Below are 27,099 nucleotides of genomic sequence, written 5' to 3' on the forward strand. Positions count from 1 at the left end.
TTGTCAAGGTTTATAACATTTGTATTTTGTTCAATAATTACAGTTCCCATAACTTAAGGGGTTCAGTGCCCAACTTGAATCCTTTTACCATGGCTTCTAGAACTATTTTTCCTGAGTTGTTTGTATTTTGTTTGACTGGAATTAACTGAAAAGTTTGTTGTTCAAGATAGATTTTTGGGTGTTATAGTTCATGTAGTTCATGAACGTAAACATGTTTGTTTATTGCCATTATACTTGAAGAATAACTTGACTAGATATAAAAATTTTGAATCATACTTCCCCCAGGACTTAAGGGGATGGCCCCACTGTCTTTGGGCATTGAGAATGCTGTGGACGAGTCAGAGGCAACCTAGTTTTCTCTCTTTAGAGAGATTGCTTCTTCTGGCTTAACATGATTATATGACTTTTCCATATCAGTAGCTTCCCCAAGATTAATAACACTATCCAGTATTAATGGTGCTTTATAAGCTTTTCCAGGAACATGGTTTGTTTGTTTGAGCTGCATATTCAAAGCTTTTTTTTGATTTTAGGGAATTTATGTTCTATTTTTGTCTATTTTATCTCTTCCATGTGTTTTATTCTCTTCAGGAATAACAAGGTGTATATGTGATCTTCTGTATACCTCATCTCTATATTATTTTATTATTGATTCCTGACTATGTTTTTTCTTTCTCTGTTTTCAGCTTGATTTGCATCTTTATAACATTTATTTTTTTCATTTTTTTCCTCCTGAGCTTTGCCAACTTCCTTTTTATCTTATTCTAATCTTTTATGATGTTCTTTTGAGCTCCTTTCAAAAAAGAGGTCATGTCTATAATTTCTTTGAGGTCAGAGGGAAATATTTATCTGAGCATTTCCTCTGTTTCCTTGTGATGTATATCCTTCATCTCCCCTGGCTTTTTTTTTCTTTTCTTCCTTATATCAATGCTCAAGTCCCCTGTTCTTTTCTTTTTGATTATGATGACGCCATGGCTGGGATCAGCTGTTTGCTGAAGCATTGTATGGGAGAAGAGGGAGTGGCAACAGGGAGGGGGATGGTGAGCCAGGGCCCCACAGCTCCTTTGGGTATGTTTCCTGTTCACTCTTCACAGTCCATGCCTCTCCTTGGGAGAGGCCATCTGACTGGGGGTGTGAGGGGGTCAGTGGAGCTCATTGCAGAGCTCCTGGGAGCTCTGTGTGCTAAACAGAAGTTTGCTCTTCTGCCTTCCTTCACCTCTGAAAAGTCCTTTGACCCATTCAGATTCTGGGGGGATACACGTTGGCTCAGAGTTTTCAGTATTTAGCTTTATAGTTTTTAGTAGCTTGAAATTAAGACCATTTCTCTTTGTAGGGAACGTGGAGTCTTCTTTTGCTTCTCTAATTTTTATTCTTCTTTTGTTATTTATGAGGAGTTTATGATCTGTGTAAGGAATAGGATATGGGAAAGAAAAACAATGATAGGCTTAAGACAGAAAATGAGAGGGAAGAAAACATTTTCAGTTCTTGGAAGTATGATCATTACGCATTTCTCTTAGATATTGTTATAGTGGCAGTACCCTTGGATTTGTAGAATGGATGAGTTGGTAACAATGAGGATCTATTAACTAGGAACCTTCACTGAGTTGACCTTCACTGAGTTGTCCTGTGCTAGTTGAAGATGACTGGGGTTTGAGCTGTTTAGATCATTGCTTCAGTGACACCTGTGGTGAAATTGGGTGATATAATCCAGATAAAAGAGCTAAAGAGAACTGATATCCATGTGCTTGTTATCTGAGGTTATGGGATAAAAAAATTAGAATTACCTTTCATTTTTATTTATTGTTATTTTAATGTTTATTCTTGAGAGAGAGAAGAAGAGAGAGAGAGACAGAGACAGGCCATGGACAGGGGAGGGGCAGAGAGAAAGAGGGAGACACAGAATCTGAAGCAAGCTCCAGGCTCTGAGACGTCTGAGATGTGGGGCTTGAACCCATGAACCACAAGATCGTGACCTGAGTCGAAGTTGGACCCTTAACCAATTGAGCCACTCAGGTGCCCCTAATTGTCTTTCATTGTTAAAACAAGCTGTTTAATATTCTTTTAAAAGCAAACTAAAAAAATTGTTTTTTAGTTAAGAGTTATAGGATGATCAGGCATAAGGCACAGAAAAAAGGAAAAATCCTCATTATGCTATTACTTTACTCATCCTTTCGGATTTTAGATTGTACTTTAGTGTGCGTATTCAAATTATTAGTCATCTCAAAAATATCCTCTCGTTTTAGATATTATTAGTCATCCAAAAAGGCTAAGTGCCATTAGATGGCCTGAGGATTTTTAAAATTGTGCATAAAAATAGAGCCATTTATAATACTGATCTGACCCTCTGAGCATACATGTGAAAACACCCTAGAGTAACCTATTTCAGAATTATTGGATGTGCTAAATATTCTAGCACTGTAATATATTTTCCTTGATGAAAAAATAGGAACTCTGAAAAAGATTTTATCTTGTTAACAAAAAAAGGTCTGGAAGTGACTTGTGCTGTATGAGTGTACCTTGCTATAGTTGCGACACTGGTCTTGCTTTTCCTCAGATCCACTGCTGGTGTTATCACTCACGAATTCCACCTTCCTGTGTGCAAATAAATCTCTTAAATAATAGGAGAAGGTGGGAGTGAGAAAGAGGAGACATTTGTTGGCATTATGAATTCACAAATATGTTTTAAGATAATTATCAAACCAACCAAGACTGATTTTTTTGTCCAGCCCTGGTAGTTTTGGTGATTGAAAACCAGTATTTGTTTTTTAAAAATCAAATTTAAATTTGTAGATTATTCCAGTGAAGGGTATGGGATGGTATCACTTACCACGTTCTTCTGAAACCAGTTATCAGCCATGGCAGCTCTCTGTGGGGTCTGCCCTTAACCTTGCCCCATGCACATCCTTCACTGTCCTTCTGTAGCTCCACAGAAAATCAGTGCACGGGAAGATTTTGTGTGTCTCACGCCTTTCATCATTAGCTGTCTAGTCCAAGAGTTAAATATTTTGGTAATAAAGTCATAGTTCAAATCCTGTCTGGTCTATTACCATTGGTTGTATTTCTGGAACTTTTCTTTTCTGTACTTTGGTATTCTCCAAGAACTTCTTTTCCCTTTCTAAGTTCTACTCTTTTAATAGAAATGGACTCCTACATGAACACTGGAGTCTAAAAATGGCCTAATAAGCCTGCTATTTTAGGGAAGGAGAAAGTTGCCTTTTGTTCTCTCTGTGCTTTTCACTTCCCACATGTTCTTTAGACATTTTTCCCCTCTGGTCTTGGTAGTGATAGCTTTTTAATTCCAGATGCCTTTTCCTTGGTCAATTTCTGGCTTGATTTGTCTCATACTCAACATTTTTAATGTCAGAATTGGACTGGGCTCTTCTGTTTTTATTACTTGTAGATATTTTGGATCACTTTCCTCTAATTTATTAAAATTATGAAATATTGTATGTAAAAGAGTAGAAACATTTTTGCAGTCTAAGGAAGAGTTAAATGGACAACCATATATACTCACCATGCAGGTTGAGAAACAGGACATTACCAATGTCTTAGGGGCCCCTTGTGTGCTTCTTCACAGACACATTTCTTCCATCCCCACCCTCCACCCAGGCAACCTCTCATCCTAAAGCTTGTGTAAGAGATTTGGGAGTGGTTTTTTGTTTTTTGTTTTTGTGCTTTTTTTTTATGAAAAACCAAAACCCAAACCAAACCCAGCAAAATAGTAAATAATAAGTAATAACAATAGAACTTTCAGAAGAAAATAAAGAAATAAACAAAATGTGGATGCTTGTTTATTTCTTGCATTCCATAAAAAAAGTTGTGTGGGATTGTAAGAAGGATTATTAATATTGGAAGGGTCCAGTAATTCATGCTGACTTACTGAAATTAGAATTCGAGTAAAATGAAGAGGTCAAACACGTGCAATGAAATATTTAGTGGACTGACACCCAGCATACCTTTGTCAAATGTTATAAGAAGCAGTTAGAAATTTCCTGTATTGGTCTACCAGTTTGAGAGCATACAACTTCTTTTTACCTCATTGACTCCTGGTCTTTGGGGATACATATTAGCTCCATTTCCATGTCTTACAGTTTGTTTGTTATAGATAGCCCATTAAATTATGTGTGCATACACACACACAGATGCAAACACACACACACACACACACACACACACACACACACACACACACACTCACACACTGACACTCCTTTCATAAAGCTCCAGGCAGAGGTTGAAATAGTAAGAGACCTGCTCTCATCCTTTCTTCTTTCCACCATACATTCCCACTCTTCATGCACTTACTGCTTGGGACTGGTTTTTGACTTTGTGGATACTTACCTAAAGATAGAGACAGAAAGTAACCCGAGTCTCAGTTTTCTTGCTGCCATGTGTTATCTCAGGCCTCACCTTCCTTACTTGGGGCTGAGCTCTGGTTGTAGGACCTTCAGGTTCCCGTGGATTCTTCAGACTGGAGTGTGGTGTGCCATCTTGTCTTTTGTTTCTTGAGCTTCCTGGCTTGTGGACTCATTAGCAGCAGAACTTTATTAGGATACCTCCTCTGTGTAGGCGACAATAACAAGAACTGTGGATACAACATGGTACCTGTCATTTCTATGGGGTGGTAGTTTGGAGAGTCTCCTTTGCCTATCTGGTGTTCACATGCTGGTGATCTCTAGACTCTGTGTGTTTCAACTCCTGAATGTTCTCTTGGCCCAGAGTTTTGATTCTACCAGACTACTAGCTTCTGGATATTTCGCGGAATATAGTCCACTCCATTTTCTACTCTCATTGTGACTTACCAAACTGGGATGTGAATCAGTTTACTTAGGATCTTTCTTTTTACTATCATCTCCAACTCATGATTCTGGAACTTACTGTTGATACTTAGTGAATTTACCACTATGGATCACATAGTTAATTGTTAGAATTTTCACCAGGGTTCTAAAAATGTCTGGTTTTAAGATTAAACTAAAAATAGCATCTCTGAAAGGACCTAAATAGAATAGTTTCTCCTTTTTTCTGTGTCAGTCTCTCTGGGATTTGGCTGCTTCTAGAATCTTATGAAGGTTTTGCTTTTGATCCAAACATTGAGAGGCACTTTAATTGTGAATGTGGGTAAGATTGTCTACATGGACTTAAAATTTTAAGATTGGATTTAATGAAAGTTTTCTGGCTAGAGGAAAAGCCCATTTATAGAAATTGGCTTGAAACTCTGCTGTTTTAGATATCTGTTGTTCTGCTTTTTTTTTTTTTTTTTACCACCACTGATTTGATTTTAGCACCAGCACACTATATACATTAAAATAGAAAGAATGTGTCTGCCTACAAATTATTTTAAATGACTTAAGACATATATTTAGAGAATCAAGTGCCAATAGTTAATGATTTGAGTAGCTTTTAAAAGATAAAAATTCAGTTTTAGCATTATGCAAAATGTCCAGACTGTATAATTAGACTGGTATAGATTAAAGGATTCACCTGTAGTCATGATTTTATATGTGTCTTTTAAAGTGACGTGAAATGCCATCAGATTTGCTTATCATTAGCTCCCAAGCAGGATAAATACTTATTTTTCCCTGTTATCTTTGATCTTCAGTATCTTTATGATAACGCATGTTAGTACGACTTTAAGTCTTTGAGATATTTTTAGTTACAATCAAGTAATGGTTTTGTAATTCTTATCTGATTTTTTAACACACTGCTTAAATAGGTTAGTATTAATTTAGATATAGCTTCAGCAGTTCTTAAATATTAGCTCTTAGATTAGTTTTTATGTATAAGTTTTTCGTTCATTATTAATTCAATCTGTAGAGGGAGTTTATCACTTTACATCTTGGAAAGGGAGGTGTTTGTTCTTTTTTGGTTGAGGTACATGGAAATATGTAGAATAAGAAAAAAACTATAAAGTGGCTTTTTGCAGTACATATGGAACATGGATGGAGCTTTTCTTTTAGCACCATTCTCCAAAATGTTGGCCGAAGTCATTCCAGTATATTGACAGTTGATTATTTCACAAAGCGTGTACTGAATAGACGAGCTATGTGCGTTACCAGCCCCTAACTTCCAGCTTAGCACAGGTATATTTTTAGGGTAGGAGATAATAGTAGTCATTCACTATTTTATTACTTATTTATTGATTTATTTATTTAGAGAGCATATGCAAGCAGGGGAGAGGGGCAGAGGGAGGGAGAGAGAGAGAGAGAGAGAGAGAGAGATTGAGAGAGAGAGAGAAAGAATCCCAAGCAGGCTCCACACTCAGCACGGAGCCAGATACAGGGCTTGATCCCACAACCCTGGGATTACCACCTGAGCCGAAATCAAGAGTTGGATGCTCAACTTAGCCACCGAAGTGTCCTTAGAGATCCTATAACCCAGTGTTCTTGTTACTTGTAAGAAAACTTATACAGTATAGGTCCTCAATATTATTGTTGCACAATATTAGGGACTTCTCCAAGGTCTCAGAGACAATCAGTGTCATATCCAGGCCAGGAACCGGACCTCTTGATTCCTGTTTACCTATTCCTTCTTTAATTGACATTAATTCATTCAACCAACAAATACATCTGGGTGCTCGTTTAGTTCAGGCATTCTTTCATAACTGAGGATACAACGGTAAGCAAAGTAAACAAGACCAAGTTAGCTCTGTAATGACCTACACTGAATCTGAAAGTTCACACCATTTTAAAGCAATCCCTTTCCAAAGAAGCTACAACACGAATAGTTTTCCTGATAAATTCTGTACTTTTCAGAGGTCTGTATTTTGCAATTATGTTGAAATAGTACATAATTTGGAAGTATGAAAAATTCTCTGGCTAAAGAAATTAGCTGGGCTTCAGAAACTCATGATTTTTTTTTTTTAGTAATCAAAGGCCCAGTGGATCATTTTTTGATGCCATGAAATGTGGAATGAATTTGAAGATCATTTTTATAAGTGGTAATTTAAAAAATGGGTGCTATTTTGTATAATAGTAATTTTGTACTTGAAGAAACCCTTAAAAAGTTCTCCTCAAAGTTCTCCTCTTCTTCCCTCTTTCTCTTCTTTTCGCTATTTTGTATTCTTATCTTGCCTATTGGTTTGATATTCCTGCAGAAGTATGTTTCTCATTGCTACATTGTGATAGTTTCTTAAACATATATAATATTTAGAAAGGACAGTGGTTGCCATTTCTAAACATCCCTGTGTTGTAGGTATGAAGTATCCCATAATTTCATAGAATCCTGTTTTCTGCTTAGGACAGAGAAATCAGGGATGACCATTTTGAATGCCTTTTCCTTTACTGGGTTGTGCAGCCTTGTCGTCTGTCAGTCTGGGGCCTTAGGTCTCGGTTTAGCCAGCAGACGCTCTCCAGGCTCTGGTTGGGGCAGTACCGGTGAGAGAAAGGATTAGACTTCTCCCACATAGGGGAAGAAGAGAAGAGGAAAGCATACAAAAGATCCTTCTGGCTATTCTACAAAAATCTTACTCTTCTTTAACTATTAAAAGAATCGGGGCACCTGGGTGGCTCAGTTGGTTAAGCGTCCAACTTCGGCTCGGGTCATAATCTCACGGTTCGGGAGTTCAAGCCCTGCATGATGCTCTGTGCTGACGGCTCAGAGCCTGGAGCTTGCTTGGGATTCCGTGTCTCCTTCTCTCTCTGCCAGTCCCCTGCTCGCACTCTGTCTTTCTCTCTCTCAAAAGTAAATAAAAACAATAAAAATAAATAAATAAAAAGAACATAAAATTGCAGAGTTCACACTAGCATTTGCGTAGTAGATTTGAGGACAAAAATCTATAATTTACAGTAAAAATGTTTAAAGAAATGGAAACATTTAAGTAAATATTAAATAGCCTTTGTTGATCTTTTGTTTGACCCTTCTCTGTTTTGTTTCTCACTGGGTCTTGAGCCATTAATTGAATGAGTGAAGGAAAGTTAAAGCTACAGGTTTTCATATGTGGAAGGCCTTTTCTTAGTGTTTCTGCCGGTCTCTTGCTGTTCTCTCCTGCTGCTAACATTAATTACTCTGCAGATGGCTCTAATTGACCCAGTAAAAGAAACTTATCGGTGTTCAGCCCTTCTCAGGCCCGAAAGTCTTTACAGCTTCTGAGGACACAGAGCATACTGCACGTTTTCAGGTCTGACAGAAAGCAGAGTGTGGTCGTCCAAGTTCCGAGTTCCTGATGCTAGATTGCCTTTCTTTTTCCAGGTTACAGCTCCTTGCTTAAACCGGTGTATTGCCTGAGCCCAAATCTGTCTTTTTAACACCACTGCCACTATGACTGATGCCCTGGCCCAACTGGGCTTTTAGCTGCTTCCTGAATATGCCTCCCTGTCTGCACACCCTGGTCCCTTTGTCTATCTGACCTGCTCTTTCCTGCCTATATTTCCCAGAGCGTATTTTGTCACGAACCTGCCTTGGCCTTTCTTTCTTACAGAAAAGTTCCCGGTCATCTTAGTTGAAATGCATTTCCTCTCTGAGGGCAGCTTGATGCTTTGTTATTAATACTGGGGTACCTGCGACCTTGTCTTATTTTGGTAGGAGATTATAAACACCTCGAGGAAATGGACTGTGTTGGTTTCTCTTTCTGTCCTCACCCACTCCCTGTAGCATGGACAACCTCCAGGTGTTAAGGGAATGTCAGGAACATTGAGTTGAGGGGGACAGAGGCAGACAACATGGCCCCTGCCCCCTGAGTGATAGAACAGGCTGTTGGTCGCATTGCCTGTGTCTGTGATTCTTTTCCTTCCCTGGGCCTAAAATTAGCCATTAATTAATTTCTTCCTAAAGGAGCTATGTTATTCTTCTTTTAATTTTTTAAAAATGTTTATTTATTTTTGAGAGACAGAGATAGCACAAGCAGGGGAGGGGCAGAGAGAGAAGGAAACATAGAATCCGAAGCAGGCTCCAGGCTCTGAGCTGTCAGCACAGAGCCCGATGTAGGGCTCAAACTCATGATCCATGAGATCATGACCTGAACCCAAGTTGGATGCTTAACTGACTGAGCCACCAGGTGCCCCATGTTTCTCTTCTTTTAAAAAATATAGCTTGTATTGTGGTTTCTTATTTTAAAAGGTGAAATATATTCATTATAAAAGCTTTAGGAGGGGCGCCTGGGTGGCGCAGTCGGTTAAGCGTCCGACTTCAGCCAGGTCACGATCTCGCGGTCTGTGAGTTCGAGCCCCGCGTCGGGCTCTGGGCTGATGGCTCAGAGCCTGGAGCCTGTTTCCGATTCTGTGTCTCCCTCTCTCTCTGCCCCTCCCCCGTTCATGCTCTGTCTCTCTCTGTCCCAAAATAAATAAACGTTGAAAAAAAAAAAATTTAAAAAAAAAAGCTTTAGGAATTAACGGGTAAGCAAAAGAAAATAAAAACTATTCAAAGTTCTACAGAAAACAATAGCTCACTGTTACATTTGGCTGTGTATATGTTGCAGATTTTTTTTCTTTATGTAAACATAACTTTAAAAAAGTTACCAAATGTAATATTCTTTCATTTGCTTTTTTCACTGAACAATGTTGTAAACATCTTTCCAATTGTCTGTAAAAGCACATGTAAACCGACTCATACCTACAGCATCATCAGAGAATCATCATATGTGTGTTAGTGTTTTTTTTTTTTTTTTGTCTGTGTGTGTGTGTATGTGTATGTGTGTTTGCTCTTATCAGTTATTTCTTCAGGAAACCTTTAAAAAATTTGACCTGAGCCAAAGTGCGATGCTCAACTGACTGAGCCACCCAGGTGCTCCTGAGTTTTTACATTTTTAAATAGTTGAAAAAATCTAAAGAAGAATATTTCATGACATGTGAAAAGAATATGAAATTGGGGCGCCTGAGTGGCTCAGTCGGTTAGGCGACTGACTTCGGCTCAGGTCATGATCTCGCGGGTTGTGAGTTCGAGCCCCGTGTTGGGCTCTGGGCTGACAGCTCAGAGCCTGGAGCCTGCTTTGGATTCTGCGTCTCCCTCTCTCTCTGCCCCTCCCCTGCTCACGTTCTGTCTCTCTCTTTCAATAACAAATAAATGTTAAAAAAAATTAAAAAAAAGGAAAAGAATATGAAATTCAAAATTCAGTGTCCAGAAAATACAAATCAAAACCACACTGAGATACCACCTCATGCGGGTCAGAGTGGCTAAAATGAACAAATCAGGAGACTATAGATGCTGGCGAGGATGTGGAGAAACGGGAACCCTCTTGCACTGTTGGTGGGAATGCAAACTGGTGCAGCTGCTCTGGAAAACAGTGTGGAGGTTCCTGGAAAAATTAAAAATAGATCTACCCTATGACCCAGCAATAGCACTGCTAGGAATTGACCCAAGGGATACAGGAGTACTGATGCATAGGGGCATTTGTACCCCAATGTTTATAGCAGCACTCTCAACAATAGCCAAATTATGGTAAGAGCCTAAATGTCCATCAACTGATGAATGGATAAAGAAATTGTGGTTTATATACACAATGGAGTACTATGTGGCAGTGAGAAAGAATGAAATATGGCCTTTTGTAGCAACGTGGATGAAAGTGGAGAGTGTTATGCTAAGTGAAATAAGTCATACAGAGAAGGACAGATTCCATATGTCTTCACTCCTATGTGGATCCTGAGAAACTTGACAGAAGACCATGGGGGAGGGGAAGGAAAAAAAAAAAAGTTAGAGAGGGAGGGAGCCAAACCATAAGAGACTCTTAAACACTGAGAATAAACTGAGGGTTGATGGGGGGTGGGAGGGAAGGGAGGGTGGGTGGTGGGCGTTGAGGAGGGCACCTGTTGGGATGAGCACTGGGTGTTGTATGGAAACTAACTTGACAATAAATTTCATATTAAAATTTTTTTTAATGTTTATTTTATTACTTTTGAGAAAGAGAAAGAGACAGAGACAGAGTATGAGCAGGGGAAGCACAGAGAGAGGGAGACAGAATCCAAAGCAGGCTCCAGGCTCCGAGCTGTCAGCACAGAGCTGGCTGGACGCGCAGCTCGAACCCAGGAACTGTGAGATCATGACCTGAGCTGAAGTCAGATGCCCAACCGACTGAGCCACCCAGGCTCCCCTCCTCAGGAAACCTTTATAAGTAGCACTTACGAGATTATAAAAAGTTATGGATTTAAAAGAATATGTTTTTTGGACTTTGATAACTGTTGCCAAATTGTCCCAGCAAGGCATACTAATCCAGGTTCCCAACAGTAATGCGTGGAGGGCTCCTCTACACTCTTGCCAGCTCTGGCTGCTACTATTCATTTCTACTTTGTAAACCGAAGGGAAAAATTGGTCTCTTACGGTTATTTTAATTTACAGGTCTTTTATTACTAGTGCAGTTGTGCATTTGTGTGTAATTGAGGGTCATTAGTATTTCTCATTTTCTTTTTCTCGTGAATTGCATTTTGCACATTTTATTTTGTGAATCGCCTGCCCACATCCTTTGCCCATTTTCTATTGAATTGTTTTTCTGTTTTTATTGGTTTTCATTTTGGCTTCTTGTGTTAATTATGGCAATCCTTTGTTTTTCATATATTTTGGGAATGTTTTTTCTTAGTTTTCCTTGAAATTTTGTTCATGGATTTTTTTTAACTCCTGTAAGTTAAAAAGTTTTTTGTAGTCATATCTATTGTTCTTTATAATTCTGTGTTTAATATAATGCTTCAAAAGGTCTCTCTTCCTAACATTCAGCTGTATTTTTATATCAAATTTATGGCTTTATTTTAAAACATATATATCTTTAATGCATATATTTTTAGTTTGGTGTAAGATATGATTAGGGATCTGACTTTTCCCAAAGTGTTAAATCACTTGTCTCATATATATTTATTCTTTATTCTCTCTTTTACCAATTTAAAATGCCATTATTTTAATACATGAGGTTTTTGGTATGAACTTGAATTTCTTTCTGAACTTTCTTTCCCGCCCTTTGGGCCATCTGTTTTACCAGGTAAGTGCTCTGTATGTTGCTTATTACAATATTAATGTACGTAATATAATAGTAATATCCTATTGTAACTCTGCTTTTAAGGAAAATGATTGGGTGGTCATAAACATTTGTGTTTTGAGATGAACTTGGGAATAATTTTGTCAAGTTATAAAAACTTATCGAATTTTGTTTAGAATTAACATTAAAGTTATAAGGTATATGTACATCTATACATGTGTACATTTATGTTTATGTATCTACATATATAACACATCTATGAGATTTGTTTCTGTTTTTGTCATTGTTGGTAGAAACTTTCTCCCTAGACTACTTCTAGGTGGTTTTTGCTGGTGCACATAAAACTGTATTTTATTTTTGCATATTTATCTTGTAAGCACCTACCTTGTTTAACTCTTACTATTTCTGATAGATTTTCCATTGGTTTCTTTTTTTATTCTTTTTACCATTTCATGTATACTTGGAAAGAATGGAACACTATGTACACAAATGTGCAGTTTTCCTGATAAAATGAAAAATAGAAGTAGGGAATTCTTGTCTTAGGGCGTGGCAAGAATTAGACTTGGTGGAGAGCTGTCTGTCCTGGACAAGGTTATGGGAGGTCAAGGGGTGGGTGACAGGTCGATATCCATTCTCTATGATGTGTGTTGTGCCAAATTTAATGGTTGTAAAAAGAAATGTTGGGCATATCAGAAGAGCACCCACGTTAGCAATATTCAACACACGACAATATTCACTGTTAGCTTTAAATTTGTGCATCAAAGCATTTCAGTTATGTGTAATTGTGTTCAAAAGGTATGGCATTTTTATTTGGATTCAGTTTTCCCCGTGTTTAAAAATCTTTTTTGTTTCATGATATGTGGGGGTCAAATCACATAGATGAGAATACCCAGAGTTCTGCTACAGAGGAATCTCAGAATTACTGGTGTGCACTTGCAGAGGTATTGGCAGCCACAGCTAGGAATGTGTTAGCCACTTCATATGGTCTGACTTCAAAGCCGAGGAAGAAAAATTAAACATCTTTCATTTTTACTTAATTAAAGATGTCTGTTGATGCCACCTTTTCAGAAGGGAACTCTTAATTGGCTACTCTCCTTGGCTGATCAAGCCAGCTTGGGTGGTGGTCACCAGCTTTCACATCCCCTCGAGTTCCTTCCTCCTTTTTCCCCTAGCTCCTTCTTTGTCTACTTCCCTATCTATTAACTTGCAGCGCTGCTTGTGTCTCCTGTTATATTAGACTAGGGTGTTCTTATCTGTATTATGGTGCATGGGGCCATCACCTATGAGTTGCAAGAGTGCCTCCACATTGAAATTTCAGCTGCAACCTCTCATGCTACTTAATAACTCATTAAATTCCTGTTGTGACCCTCAAAGAGGTTTACACTCCCTCCATCCTGCTTATGCTGAGTTTTCTCCACCTGCAGCTCTGTTCCTATGAAATATGCCCACATTCCCAGCCCTCGCCTAGCAGGCCGTCTTTGTTTGACTTAACACAAAGCTTCTATTCAATCTGTAATTACTTTTCCCCACTTAACATAGCATTTCTACACTCTTAAATTCCAACCTCTTCATGCCTACAATCCTTCAGCACAGCTTCAAAGTCTTATTGTATTGTTTACACTCAAGGGATTATATATTTTCTAGCTGAAACACTTTTGGTATAAAAATTATTGTAGGTGGGATGAGTAACTTTTTCCTAAAACCTGAGAAAAGTGGTGACTGAAAGATCATTTGACTTTTAAGCCTATTATTTTCAAAAAAGGAAAGCAATAGAAGGACAGAAAGATAATTCTAAGGTCATAGGCTTATGCCTGTATGAATGTACTGAGGTTAAATTCTATGTCTCTCTTCATCACAAGTTATAGTACCTTATACAAGGTACAAATTACTATACAAATAGTAATTATTTGATGAATTAAAAATATGTACGTGTATAAAAGGAAAAAAGAGAAGCTTCTAGTGTAAACAGGGGACAGGCATGGTGCTCGATTGTACATTGCTGTTATATGCTTGAAGCCCCATGAGGTTGCGAATCTCCATAGTGACCAGCGTTTGTTATTGAATGAATGAATGTGGGGCCTGGTGGAGAGGGTGGCAGGAGACTTTGCCAGTGACTCTGTCAAGGGCCATTTGAGATGATCAGGGCTTCCAGTATTGAGAAGCTAAGCACTGTCAAACAGAAGGTCATCAGGCGAGTGAATTATGTCCACATTATGAAAGTGGACATTAGTGGCAGTCTTTTTTCCTAGACACAATTTAATTTTTTATTCTTTTGCTCACATAAACGTTGACTTCTGTTCCAGTCTCAGTTTTGAATCCCTATGCAAGTAGTTTCACCACTAAGAACTAAATTAAAATATTTATGCTACCGTTCACTTAAGAACAAAGACATCGTGTGACAAGGAGCGTGGCTAGTCAAGGCCTGACGTGTCTGCTACTGCAGTGAATCTGGATTCATAGTTCTCTGGCTTCTGCATCTTGGACTGCTGACTCCTCTCCAAGTACCTACCTCCTGATGTTATACACTCAGAGAGAGAGTCTAAGGGGACTGCCCAAGGTTGTCCTCAAACAGTGGCCATATGAAACATAGTCACAGAGGTCAAAAGCAACTGGGAAAGAGACATACTCACAGACTTCTTGCTTAAATAGCATCTCAGCTTTAAGGTATTTTTCATTTCCTAGACTAGCCTGACCTTCCAAGATGGCCTGTTTTGGATGATAAATTATATGACCATCCAGTTGTTAAGCTTTGGTGCTTGCTCTTTTCTTCCTGACTTTTCCCTAGCTCTGATGGTGAAGGAATGCCCTATTGGCCTCTAGGTCCCTTCAGAAGAATGTATTCTGCTCCTAGCAACCCACACAATATTTTAATCAGATGTATACACTCTGAGGGCTCAACACAGTAATTTCAGTGAATGTAGACTTCAGAACTGGGCTTCTAGAGACTGATAGCTTGACTTTTTTTTTTTTTAATAAGGAAGTAAATTATTCTTATTCATGTTGACCAGATGGTTTCCTTGTGGTCCAGTGTTGGTCTTTCCTGGCATTTTTCCTTATAGCCCAAGGCACTGACCTTTACATTATCTCACTCTGAACAATGCAATTTGCTTGATTAGCCTACTTAGCCTTTCCTGACAGAGTCACCCAAAAGAAAGCATAGGATTCTTTCTTTAAAGTAAGGGATTCAAGTTATTTTCCAAAAACAACCTAGGAGTTATCTACCAGTCTTGGTTAGTAAGATTTTTAGGCTCTAGGGATGCCTGGTAGCTAACTTTTCCAGTTACTGGATCCTTGGCTTCTCCATAATGAGCCTCCCTGTACTGGAAGATATAAACCTTTGGGAGTTTTGATCACTTGATTATTCGTGTGCCTACTTTCATTAGACATGTAAATCTCAAACCTGAGGACTCTCCCCAAGGCATAGTTCTCTCTTGGTTTGAATTTCCAATGCTTAGATCTTACAGAAGCCTTCTTTGTCGATTTGCTGATGATTCTGAAATTCTTTACACGTTAAATTTCTAAATATTTCTTTGTGACAAATTTTGGAATTAGGATAGTTGAGGCCATGTTTCTGTAATAAAGATGAAATCTGGGATTTAACACTGTAAAATGTTGTCTCTTACCCACACGTTATGGTCTAATACAAGTTTAGTGGCTTTCCTAGGAAGCGTTTCTCCAGGTCAGGATGTAGGAACCTAGGCTGCACCCATCTCACAGCTAGGCCATCTGGGGCATGTGGCTTCCAGAGCCGCCATGGAAGAGAGACTTTGGATAATCCTGTATGGAATGTAATGGCCACACCAGAGGCGTAGACCTCACTTCCTGTTCTCTCTTATGAGCCATAATTCAGTCTCTTGGCCTCAGCCTCACTGCTGGAGAAACTTTGAAATATAGTCTCACTGTGCCAGGAAGGGGAAAATGAAATGGGATATGGTGGCTACATGGCATTATTTCTACCACAGCTCCCTTCACTAGTCTGATTCTTAGCTCGCGTGCCCTGTTTTAATAGTCTTACCATTCTCCTGCTCTTAGAGTTCAGGATCTTCAAGGTGCTCACCCTTGTCCTTCGTATTTGAGTAAAATCACATTCCGTCTGTCTCTAGAGTTCATGTTGTTTTTGCTACCTCTGTCATACAGATTGACCACAAAGGTGCAGAGTGAGGGGGTTAAAGAGAATTTCCGTATTCCAGTTCTGCTCTTTTCCACCTTGCTTTGAACTTCGTCCTGCATTTATCCCTTTACTTCCAAGGATCATCCGTCTTTCACCAGATAACTGTCATGAAAAGCATTGTAGTAGCCATCGTATATAGTTTTTCTGTAACTTAAATGATTAGAAAAGGATGTTTATTTCAGAATTTAGGGTGTTCCAAAACTCCCTTTTATCGGTTTCTGCAAGTAATTAAGCACCCCACTGGCTGACTGACAAAGCAAAATGACCATTTATGCTTGGGACCACAATTGCCATGTAGATTAGCATTGGCAGGTGAGAACATTCTGATTCCACAGGACATTCTACTGGGGCAACCAGGAGAAGCAGAGGTGGGGGAAATGCCTTGAAGGGCATCTGCAAGCAGGGACTGCAGGACAACTCATCCTTAGGCGTCCAGAGCTTGAGATTACCTGCTCTTTCTCCGCTGGGTGGGGCTGGGGACACACTGCTGCATGCTTAATTATTCATTTCTTCTTTCCAGTGTTACTTGTCCAGCTGAAAGATCTTACTTCAAAATTACTTTAAAACTGTTACAATCAGGGACGTCTGGGTGGCTCATTTGGTTAAGCGTCCGGCTCTTGGTGTCGGCTCAGCTGACGATCTTGTGATTCGTAGGTTCGAGCCCCACATCAGGCTCTGTGCTGATAGCATGGACCCTGCTTGGGATTCTGTCTCCCTCTTTCTCTACCCCTCCCCTGCTTGCTCGTGCTCTCTGTCTCTCTCTCTCAAATAAATAAATAAACATTAAAAATAATTTTGAGGGGCGCCTGGGTGGCGCAGTCGGTTAAGCGTCTGACTTCAGCCAGGTCACGATCTCGCGGTCCGTGAGTTCGAGCCCCGCGTCGGGCTCTGGGCTGATGGCTCAGAGCCTGGAGCCTGTTTCCGATTCTGTGTCTCCCTCTCTCTCTGCCCCTCCCCCGTTCATGCTCTGTCTCTCTCTGTCCCAAAAATAAATAAACGTTGAAAAAAAAATAATAATTTTAAAAAAGGCTTATGATCAGATTACATTTGGTTGTTAATTCACTTTTAGGGAGATTACAGATAATATTTAGGGTGAGACGACTAATCTCATACATTTGTGCTGATTTTGTTTAGTGGCAATTTCAGAGAGTTGCATTCTTCATCTCAGCCTCCCAGCCCGTAGTGTGGGCCTGGCACATAGTAGACGTTGGCAGATGTTTGATTACTCAGCAGGTGTCGGTTAAGGGCCTACCATGTGCTAGGGATTATGCCACGTGCTAGAGATGACTCGTTGAGTGACAGAAACAGTGTTAAGGGAGAGTGCCGTGATCAGACAGGAAGAAAGGATGGAGCAGATGGGAAGGTGGTGCTTTTTATAGGAGGTGGAGAGTAAAATGGTGCGGTGACAGGAGCGTATGGTGTTACGTTCAGCTCAGTGTCTGTCACAGGCCCCTCTAGAAGTCTCTTTTTTTCTTTTTTGAGACTCTCAAATGCAGGAGATGTTAGATGTCCACAGTGAGGGAAAAGCCCTTCAAAAGGGGTAAATAGGATAATTAAAGTGATCTTTATCAGGGGCACCTGAGAGGCTAAGTCGGTTAAGCAACCGACTTCGGCTCAGGGCATGATCTCATGGTTCGTGAGTTCGAACCCCATGTCGGGCTCTGTGCTGACAGCTCAGAGCCTGGAACCTGCTTCAGATTCTGTGTCTTCCTCTCTCTCTACCCCTCCCCTGCTCATGCTTTGTCTTTCTGTCTCTTTCAAAAGTAAGGATTAAAAAAAAAAGTGACCTTTATCAGATTTGGCAATCAATGGTTAGAATACCTTTGTCATCACAAGCAAATAACTTTGTTTTCAACTCTTAGACATGCTTCAGTGATTGTGTGGTTGAGAATCTTGAAAATAATGCATTACCTGTAGAGAGAGATAATTAGAGGGTAGTTAGTGAAGCCCCTCTGCCTCCTCAGAGAAATGTTACCATCAATAGCCTTGTTTATGTATATTCACAGTGCTGGTAGCTGACTTAATTAACTAGATATGAAAGAAGTTTCTACACCCTGCCAGGTATTTTTAAGTACATAGAGTTAAGATGTCCTTACATTGACTCCTACTTAGATTTAATAAAAAAAAAAAGTTTATTTTTGAGAGAGAGAATGAGCTCGAGTGGGAGAGGGGGAGAGAGAGGGAGGCAGAGGCTCCAAAGACAGCTCTGCACTGACAGCAGAGAGCCCGACGTGGGGCTTGAACTCACGAACTGTGAGATGGTGACCTGAGCCAAAGTCAGATGCTCAACCAACTGAATCACCCAGGTGCCCCAAGATTTTTAAAAGGGAATGAGTAGATGTACCCATAATTTAGTTTCAAATGTAGAAACATCAGTAGATATACATTTGATTAGTAATTTCAGTAGAAAAGCGTACCAGCATCTGCCTTATTTCTGTGTTGTAAAGGTTGGCCTTCGGCTTATGTGGGGACTATCCTGGATGTGCATGTGGGCCTCCCCCTCTGTTGACTGGCTCCAGGCTGCCTCCAGCCTTCCTCACTGGGGCATGTTAGAACTGCATCAGGCACAGTTCTCAAAATGATGCAAAACCACTGAGTTCTTCCATACTTCTGTTAAAGAGGTAGTGTCAAGACTTCCTACCAAGAAAACCTACACGTAGGCAGAATCATAGAAAATAGAATGTCAGCATAGGAAGGGACCTGAGGAATCATCTACTCCAGCCCATCCTTTTGCAGAAAAGCAAGTGGAGGCCTCAAATTAGGGCACACATCTGGCTCATACATGGGAGAGCCTACTTTTGTCCTCCACTTACCATTCGGATGAAATGAATTGGACTCTTTATAGCCCTTGTGCAGTGCCCGAACATAGTGAGTGGTCAGCACATGTGAGTCATCATTTGTCATCAGCATTTGTAGTCGCAGAGCCCAGAGAGGAACCCGGATGCCCTAATGGTGCCGTGCTCTTTGCGAGGCTCGTATTTTGCATTCCCCACATGTGTAGGGAGAAATGTGTTTGAAGAAGCTGAATTGAAATAAAAGCAGTGATGGCCTCAGAGCTCATCGCTGGGCACATACTTGGTGCTGAGCTCTGGGCTAAGCCATGCATGTGCTTTCATTAACTCTCCAACATCCCATGAGGTTCGTACTCTCTGTCGCCTCCATTTGACTCATGGAAAGGCTGAGGTGGGTAACTTGCCCGTGGTCACACCACCAATATGGGGCCGAGCTAGGCTTTAAATCCTGCTTTGCCCGATTCAAAGTCTATGTTGTTAACTGTCATTTTATTCTAGGGGTTGGCAAACTATGGCCCGTAGGCCACATCTAGCATACCTGTTTTTGTACAGTCCTCAAGCTAAGAATGTTTTTTTTTTTTTTGCATTTTTAAATGGTTAAAAAAAGTTAAAGAAGAAACAATTTCATGACACATGAAAATTGTGTGAAATTCATATTTCAGTGTGCATAAATGGAGTCTTGTTGGAATACAGCTATGCTCATTTGTTTACATTGCCTGTGTCTGGTTTTGTGCTAACTCAGAGGAGTTGAGTAGTTGTGACGGAGACTATGTGGCCTGAAAAGCCTAAAATATTTTTACTCTATACTTTTCCTCAGTGATTATGTTTTGAGATTCCAGTTATTTAGAGCATAATTGTGGGATTTTTATAGGGTCTGTCTCCTCCTGTTACTGGCTTTTTCTGTTTGTTCCATATCAATGAACCTATCAGTCAAATGATGCATCATGTGAATAAAAAGAATTCATTCTTATGTTATCTATATTTTGTCTTTGTAAACAGATTGAAGAATGATTTGTTCCTGGATAACAATCGAGGCTTTTGATGAGAACCTGTTCTTATTGTGGACTGCAGCTCTTTGTGGTTTATAGGCTACTTGCAGACGTCTATTGAGCTGATTATTTTTAAACCTCCAAGTGTCTTAGATGCAGAAATCACTCTATTTTCTTTCTTTTGTAGTGGTTTGCTGTCTTCTGATTATGTGGAGATCCACTATGAAAATGGGAAACCACAGTACTCTAAGGTATGGTTAATAACATGGGAATCCTGTAACATAAATATACTCAATCATAGGATTGTTCATTGCACACTGCATCGTTTTGATGTCTATCTCAATAAAATTATCTGTTCTCTTGTACAAGGGTACTATTTTTAAATTTCAAATAAGTTTAGGATAAATTTTTTAAGACTTACAAATGTTTGAGATAACATTGGAGATTCTGCGGATTCAGGCCCATAAAGATATAATTATTGTTTTGGTTATACATACTGTTAACTTCTGTCAGTGGATGGTATGGAGAGCTATACAGTTCCATATCAATACCTTCAAGGAGTAGACAACCAACTCATGGTCACAGAATCTGAATCATAAGACTGGATGGACTACTAGAATGGCTCTTCAGTCCAAGTGACTTTGGTGCCCAAGAAGGTTAGAGGTCAGGTTGGGGAAGGAAGATTCAGGGAACACTCTCCCTCTTAACCTTCACAACAGTTTTGGGAGATGGATATTATTGTTTCTGTTGTGCAAAGCAAGAAATTGAGGCCGAAAGAAGACAAATCAACCTACTCAAGGCCCCCATGCATTGTAATACAAAGGTAATTGGGTACTTGATTTCCTTAGTTGGAGTTTAACCGTTCTCTTAACAGAATGTCAATAAGGAGCAAGCAGGTTTAGATTAAAATGAGGTTATTTGTATGTAAGGAAGACAGTCATCTCCACCACTCAGGATGAATATCCCTGGAATGGCTACATTCAGAGACTCTGATTTGTAGGAAGTCTACGGAGTGCCACTGAGCCTAAGCAGTGTCTGCAGGGTGGTACCACAGGTACAGGAGAGGAAATAGGGAAAGAAAATATAGTGGGAAACACTGGATTCCTCCCCCCCCCCCGCCATATTGCTAGTGAGTATTGGCGCAGAAGTGGGCCTTTTATGTGTGGGCTTGCTGGGTTGTACAGCAAGAACTGGGTTTTTCCAGTGTGACAGCCTCTCAGCAAATATTTGTGGGTGACCTTAATTGTAAACACTGCCCAGGGGGTTATGGAATTTCTCAGGATTTACAACTGTGCGATTAAGTGGGCACATTTGTAATTTGATGTGTGTTTTAAACCTCTGAATTTTATGTCGCAGATTAAGGACTTCAGTTATTATTCTTACTATTCTGTCAGTTCTTGCCTGAGGCTTCATCTTGGGGGTTGTTGAATCTCCCTAAAAGTTAATGCTGTGGAAAGCAAGCAGAAATGCTAAATCAAGCACGGGAACGGTGCTTTCTGGCATTTGTACAAACCGAAGCTTCCGTCAGCTGTGCCAGGGCCCCGAGCACTGCGGATGCTGAATCATGAGTCTGGAGTAGAGAAGATTGCATGAGAACTTTATGAACTCAGCAAAGGAGCCACCTTTCCAGGCCACAGTAACCTGAGTCAAACTTCTCACTAACAAGTTCAGTCAGTTTTTTTTTTTAGAATCGGAGTAGCTAATTGGCCTCCAGAGGTTATTAGAGGTCCCAAAAGGAAGCCTTGTCATCAACAAGACACATCGAATCTCATATCAGTTATAACTAGAATTTAAAAGAAAGGGCATTTAAACTCTGGCAAAGGAAGTGTTTACTGCAGTTTGTTTTCGTTTTCATTGCTTTTCTCTTATTTATGCCTCATTTTCTCCAAACAGATCACATTTCCAAACTTATTTTCTCCCGATATAATGAATTAAGCATAACAGTCTGTTTTTTATGTGTCTATATTTACATATATACCCCAGAAACTGAGTTGACATGGTGCACTGTCTTGAAGCAGAATTAAATAAAAAAATTTTTTAAGTTTTTATTTCTTTTTGGGAGAGAGAGAGCAAGAGAGAGAGAGAGAGAGGGAGCGCAAACAGGGAAAGGGCAGACACACACACACACACACACACACACACACACACACACACACAGAATCTGCAGGCTCCAGGCTTTAAGCTGTCAGCACAGAGCCCAATGCAGGGCTCAAACTTGCGAACTGTGAGATCATGACCTGAACTGAAGTCCGACGCTTAGCCAACTGAGCCACCCAGGTGCCCCCTTGAAGCAGAATTTTTAAGAAAGCTAATAACATTATAAACATTTCAGCATATTAAATAATCCTCTAGACTTTTATTTCTAAAAATACATAATATTCTTTCCTATTAATTTGCCATAATTTATTTTGAAATCCCATAGTAATAGACATTTAGATTGTTCCCAAACTTTCACTATACAAATAATTATAAGGAAAGGCCCTCCTGATACATGTTGAGCACGTCTTTAATAATTGCTTAAGAATTAATTCTGAGAATGGGATTTTCTGTGTCAAAGAATTGGTACTTTTCTTTAAAGGCTTTTGGTACATACTGATAGTTTTTCTTTTTGAAAGTTTATTTAGATCCACCACACTCCCACTACAATTACACATGGTTTTTAAAACTTTCTTTTTAAACTTCACATTGCCTTACATGTTAAGAAAATCTTTGTTTTCTTTGTTTCACAGAGTACCAGTGAAGGAAATTAACATGTAAAGATGATTAGGTTCATTAAACCTGTTTCAACCCAGTGTGCAACTTTTCTTCCAAAGGCTTCAAACTATTTAGACAAAAGTATATGTACACACACACACACACACACACACACACATTGGAAAGAATTACTTGGAAAGAAATGGAAAGAATACAAAGCTTATTTGGCCTTGACCTTCAATATAAATGTGGACATTTAAAATATTCTGGAAATTAGTTTCAGATAGAATGATGAATCCCCCCTTGGAGAAGCTTGTCTAGTTCCTGCTTCACCACTACCAAGCCTCTACCTAGTTCCCACTTTTTGCTAAGAAAGACCAATGTCTTAGGCTTTTATTTTTATTGGACAAAAGTGGGGTATAAGGACTTCTTTCCTTGTGAAGCAAAGATAGGAACTGGAGAGGTAAACAAATTAAGTAGTCAGGATAGAATAGATGCCAGGCATCAGTATGAATATGGAAGAACTTTGGTTCTGCCTTCCACAGAGCAAGAGCTTTTGTTAGAGTTCCTACACGGTGCTTTACACACACTATATGGCAAAATAACTTCGTTGATTTGTTGATCAACTTTGTTGATGAACCTACTAAAAACGAGTTAATTTTTACCGTTTTAGTTCTTGTAAAAGAATTAGGTATCAGTATGAGAGTGTAAAAGTACTTTTCAACTTTAACGTATTTCTATTAAGTCCCTGTTACGTGAACCAATAACTTTGAGCGCTTACTAATACTTTGGTTTCAATTCTGCTGATGAGAAGAACTATCAGCTGGCCAGCAATGTGAGCCTCAACAGATTGATGCTGGACTCCTATCCCCGCTTCCCTCTATGTTATTACTCTTTATCATTACTGGGTGGGGAAAAGGCCCTTTCCTGGCTCTGTTTACTCACTCTGGCTTCTTCCTGTCCCCTTGCTCACTCCCACCCTAGAAGGAGGAGCAGTTCAACTGATGGGAAGGAGTTGGGTATGTCTGTGTAGTTCTTATTCCTGTCTTTCATGGTGTCCATTTCCTTATAGTAAGAGCACAATTTCTGTACTTTTCCACACTCTAAGTTGCATAGTGGCAGCCCAGGGTGTGTGTGCGTGTGTGTGTGTGTGTGTGTGTGTGTGTGTGTGTGTGTTGGTGGTGGGGGTTTGTTGTTCCATGTTGTCTACCCCTGGGTTGGTAAGTGTAGCCACCTCACGGGTGAAGCATTAGCAGACCTACTGGATTCTCAGCTAATCCTCTCCTCTGGTATATCAAAAATTAAGGTGGCACTTTGATCTGTTTCAGTCCTGTTTCAGCCCTGGGTCACTCTCTCATTTGATTTTTAAACTTGTGTGGGTACTGCTTCACACACTCTAGGATACCTGTTACCAAGGTGCTGGCAACAGTTAAGTGTTGGTGAGGACATGAAGAGCTAGGACCCTCATCTACTTCCGGTAGGAATGTACAATGTTGGAGCTGCTTTGGAAAACATCCTGACAGTTCCTCAAAAAGTGAAGCAGAGAATTACCTATGACCCAGCTGTTCAACTCCCGAGTAGATATCCAAGTGAACCGAAAACATAGGGTTAAGCAAAAACTTGGATGTGGATGTTAACAGCAGCCTTATTCGTAATTATTCAAAAAAGTGGAAACAACCCAAATGGCCATCAACTGATGAATAAATAAGATGTGATATAGCCACACAAGGGAATACTATTCAGCCACAAGTGATGAAGTACGAATACAAGGTACGGCACGGATGAATCTTGTAAACATTATGCTAAGTCAGAGAAGCCAGCCATGAAGGACCATATGCTATATGATTCCATTTATTTAAAATGTGTAGAATAGGCGAATCCATGAAGACCAAAGGTAGGATATGGCTGCGAGGGCTGGGGTAAGGAGGGATGGGAAGTGACCGCTAATGGGTATGAGATTTCCTTTTGAGGTGCTGAAAATATCCTGGAATTAGGGGTGATGGTAGCATAACTCTGTGAGTATACTAAAGGCCACTGAATTATACTCTTCAAAAGGGTGAATTTTCTGGCTTGTCAGTTATATCTTAAAGAAAACATAACCCCTCGGGTGGGGAATGGGGACTTACGTACCCACCTTCTCAACAAACATGAATCCTTTGCTCCTTTAAGATTGGTCTTGTCATTCAGGCTCATAAATAAGTCATCCGTATTCATTAAACACACACCGATTTAGCTTACTGTGATCTAGTCCCTGTTCTAGGTACTGGATGTACATCAGTGAACCACGCAGATAAAAATCCCTGTCTTTGTTCTTTTCTTTATCACTATAATCACATCACCCTCCTAGAAGTTTTTGTGCTTTTTTAAAAATCAAATCATCACCACGGCTCAGTTCAAGCTCACTTCTTCATGAAGCGTTCTTGGCAGGGATTCCTATTGGAGGAAAATGAGCCTCTGTGGGCATGGCTCCTGGCCGGGAAATTTAAAAAATTCAAGAGAGCAGACAACAGTGGGTCCTCACAAAGCTATTTTAAGTTTGAATAGGATAATTTTGTATGAACTGTTAAAAATTTACATAGCATTGGTACAGCTAAACTGTTTTAATACTTGAATATTTTTCTCCTATTGAGTTTAATGAAGGTAAACTAAATTGGTATTGGGGTCGCAAGTTCCCTGATTATCTGAAAAAATTTTTTCGTTTCCTTATGCTGCGGTATTCAAATTCAGGTATATGTGTCCAGGGAAAGATATCTTTTTTTCTTTTGCTATCAGCCATCTGACGAGTTAAATAGATTGATAGACCCTGATGATTGATAAGTTTGAATGTAAAGATATGCATGTAGAATAATCATTTGAACAGAGTGTCATATTTCATTATTATATTCAGCACCTGGAATATCAAAATATACACATTCGTGAGTTAAGACCCGTGTAGTTTTTTCTCAAATGTTTACCCGGAAGGGCAGAAGTTTATTTGAGCTTTTTAAGTAATGAAGATAATAATAACCGGTTGGCAGACCTTTACTGATGTGCAGGTGAGCTAGTTAAACAGACACAAAGGTAGAGCAATTTTAGAATAAATCAAATTGAAACAATAGGTTCTATTTTCCAATAGGTTGTATTTAAAGTGAGTAGAATCAAACTGTTTCTGTCATTTGATCGATAATACCAGGGAACCAAATCTTTGTGTCCCCCTACATGTTGTTAGCATTGGACTCACAGAGCTGTTATCCCAAGCCACCTCTGATTAGGAAGTGTTTAAAATTTTTTTTTTTTTAATGTTTATTTATTTTTGAGAAGAGAGAGACAGAGCATGAACGGGGGAGGGTCAGAGAGAGAGGGAGACACAGAATCGGAAACAGGCTCCAGGCTCTGAGCAGGCAGCACAGAGCCCGACGCGGGGCTCGAACTCACAGACCGCGAGATCGTGACCTGGCTGAAGTCGGACGCTTAACCGACTGCGCCACCCAGGCGCCCCAGGAAGTGTTTTAAAGGATACACACTCAGTGTTCCATTACTTGCAGGAATGGCCTGGTGGTTTCCAATGCGGTTCTGAGCTTGGAAACCTCCTGGAGCAAAGTTGCTATTATTTAAGTGTTATCTGACTTGCAGAGTGTTCACCTGTGTGGCAGTGGTAGGTTGGGGAGCATATGTACTAGGATTTTTAAATTCCTTCGAGTGGCCAATAATTTCCATGTATCAGATGCTCTGTATTTGTTGAATTTAAATAACCGACGGACAGTTTTGAATTCGAATATGCTGATGCCTGTGGGGACTCATATAGACTTATGTCATGTGCTGAATGAGCCCATTTGGGTTGTCCTGCCTGCTGTTGGCCTAGTCACAGATCTGTGATGCGCTCACAAGTGCTGATCTGGAAGTGGCTGGGCAGTGCTATAGAACTGTCTGAGTACTTCCCAACTGGGGAAAGAAACACTAACTCAAGAGCCTGAAAACGTGGCATTCAGTTTGGTTTCTTGCTGTCTTTACCAGTCTTTTAGCACTTTGTCTCTGTCTCCCTATCTGTACATGGAGATAGTAGTTACTGTGAGACAATGAGTGTTCAAGATGGTTCGATCCTTGGGTGGAAGGCACCCCCAGAGCTGACTATCCAATGTCACTGCTCACAAAGCCTCTGGGAGTGGCCTCTCTGCACTATTATCCCTGTTACCAAAGAGGAAATGCCTCTTCTCGGTTAGGATTTACTGCATATGAAATACTTCAATAGGTTCCTTTGCACTGGTATTTATAAAAGGCTACATATATCTGGAGAGTTGCCAAGTAGTATTTGTATGGTAATGCCTTCTTAAAAACTTATAAATTTAGTAATAAGAAACTCAGAAAGTCCTCGAATACTACCAAATACTAATACTAACTTAGAGTCTGCCAAATTGCTCACAGTGCTTAATATAACTATAGAATTTAGATGTTCAAGCTTTCTAATGATAACAACCATCAGGTATTTCATGTTACCTCAAGTCTTATTTAAGGTTCAGAAAATATGGTGATTCACCTTCATATACATGGAGAACCAAAACAATTCCTTCAGATAATATCCTATCT

At 39.7% G+C, this 27,099-nt stretch overlaps 1 protein-coding gene across 1 annotated transcript in view; it reads left to right on the top strand.

Moving 5' to 3' along the window:
- ADAM23 (ADAM metallopeptidase domain 23) overlaps positions 1-27,099 on the top strand; it is a 173,258-nt gene that overhangs the window by 73,512 nt on the left and 72,647 nt on the right. The window contains 1 exon segment of the mRNA XM_030326759.1: positions 20,030-20,093. Within this exon segment, the coding sequence (XP_030182619.1) occupies positions 20,030-20,093 (64 nt within the window).

The sequence above is a fragment of the Lynx canadensis genome, chromosome C1, assembly GCF_007474595.2.
Source record: "Lynx canadensis isolate LIC74 chromosome C1, mLynCan4.pri.v2, whole genome shotgun sequence".
NCBI classification, from domain to species: Eukaryota; Metazoa; Chordata; class Mammalia; order Carnivora; family Felidae; genus Lynx; species Lynx canadensis.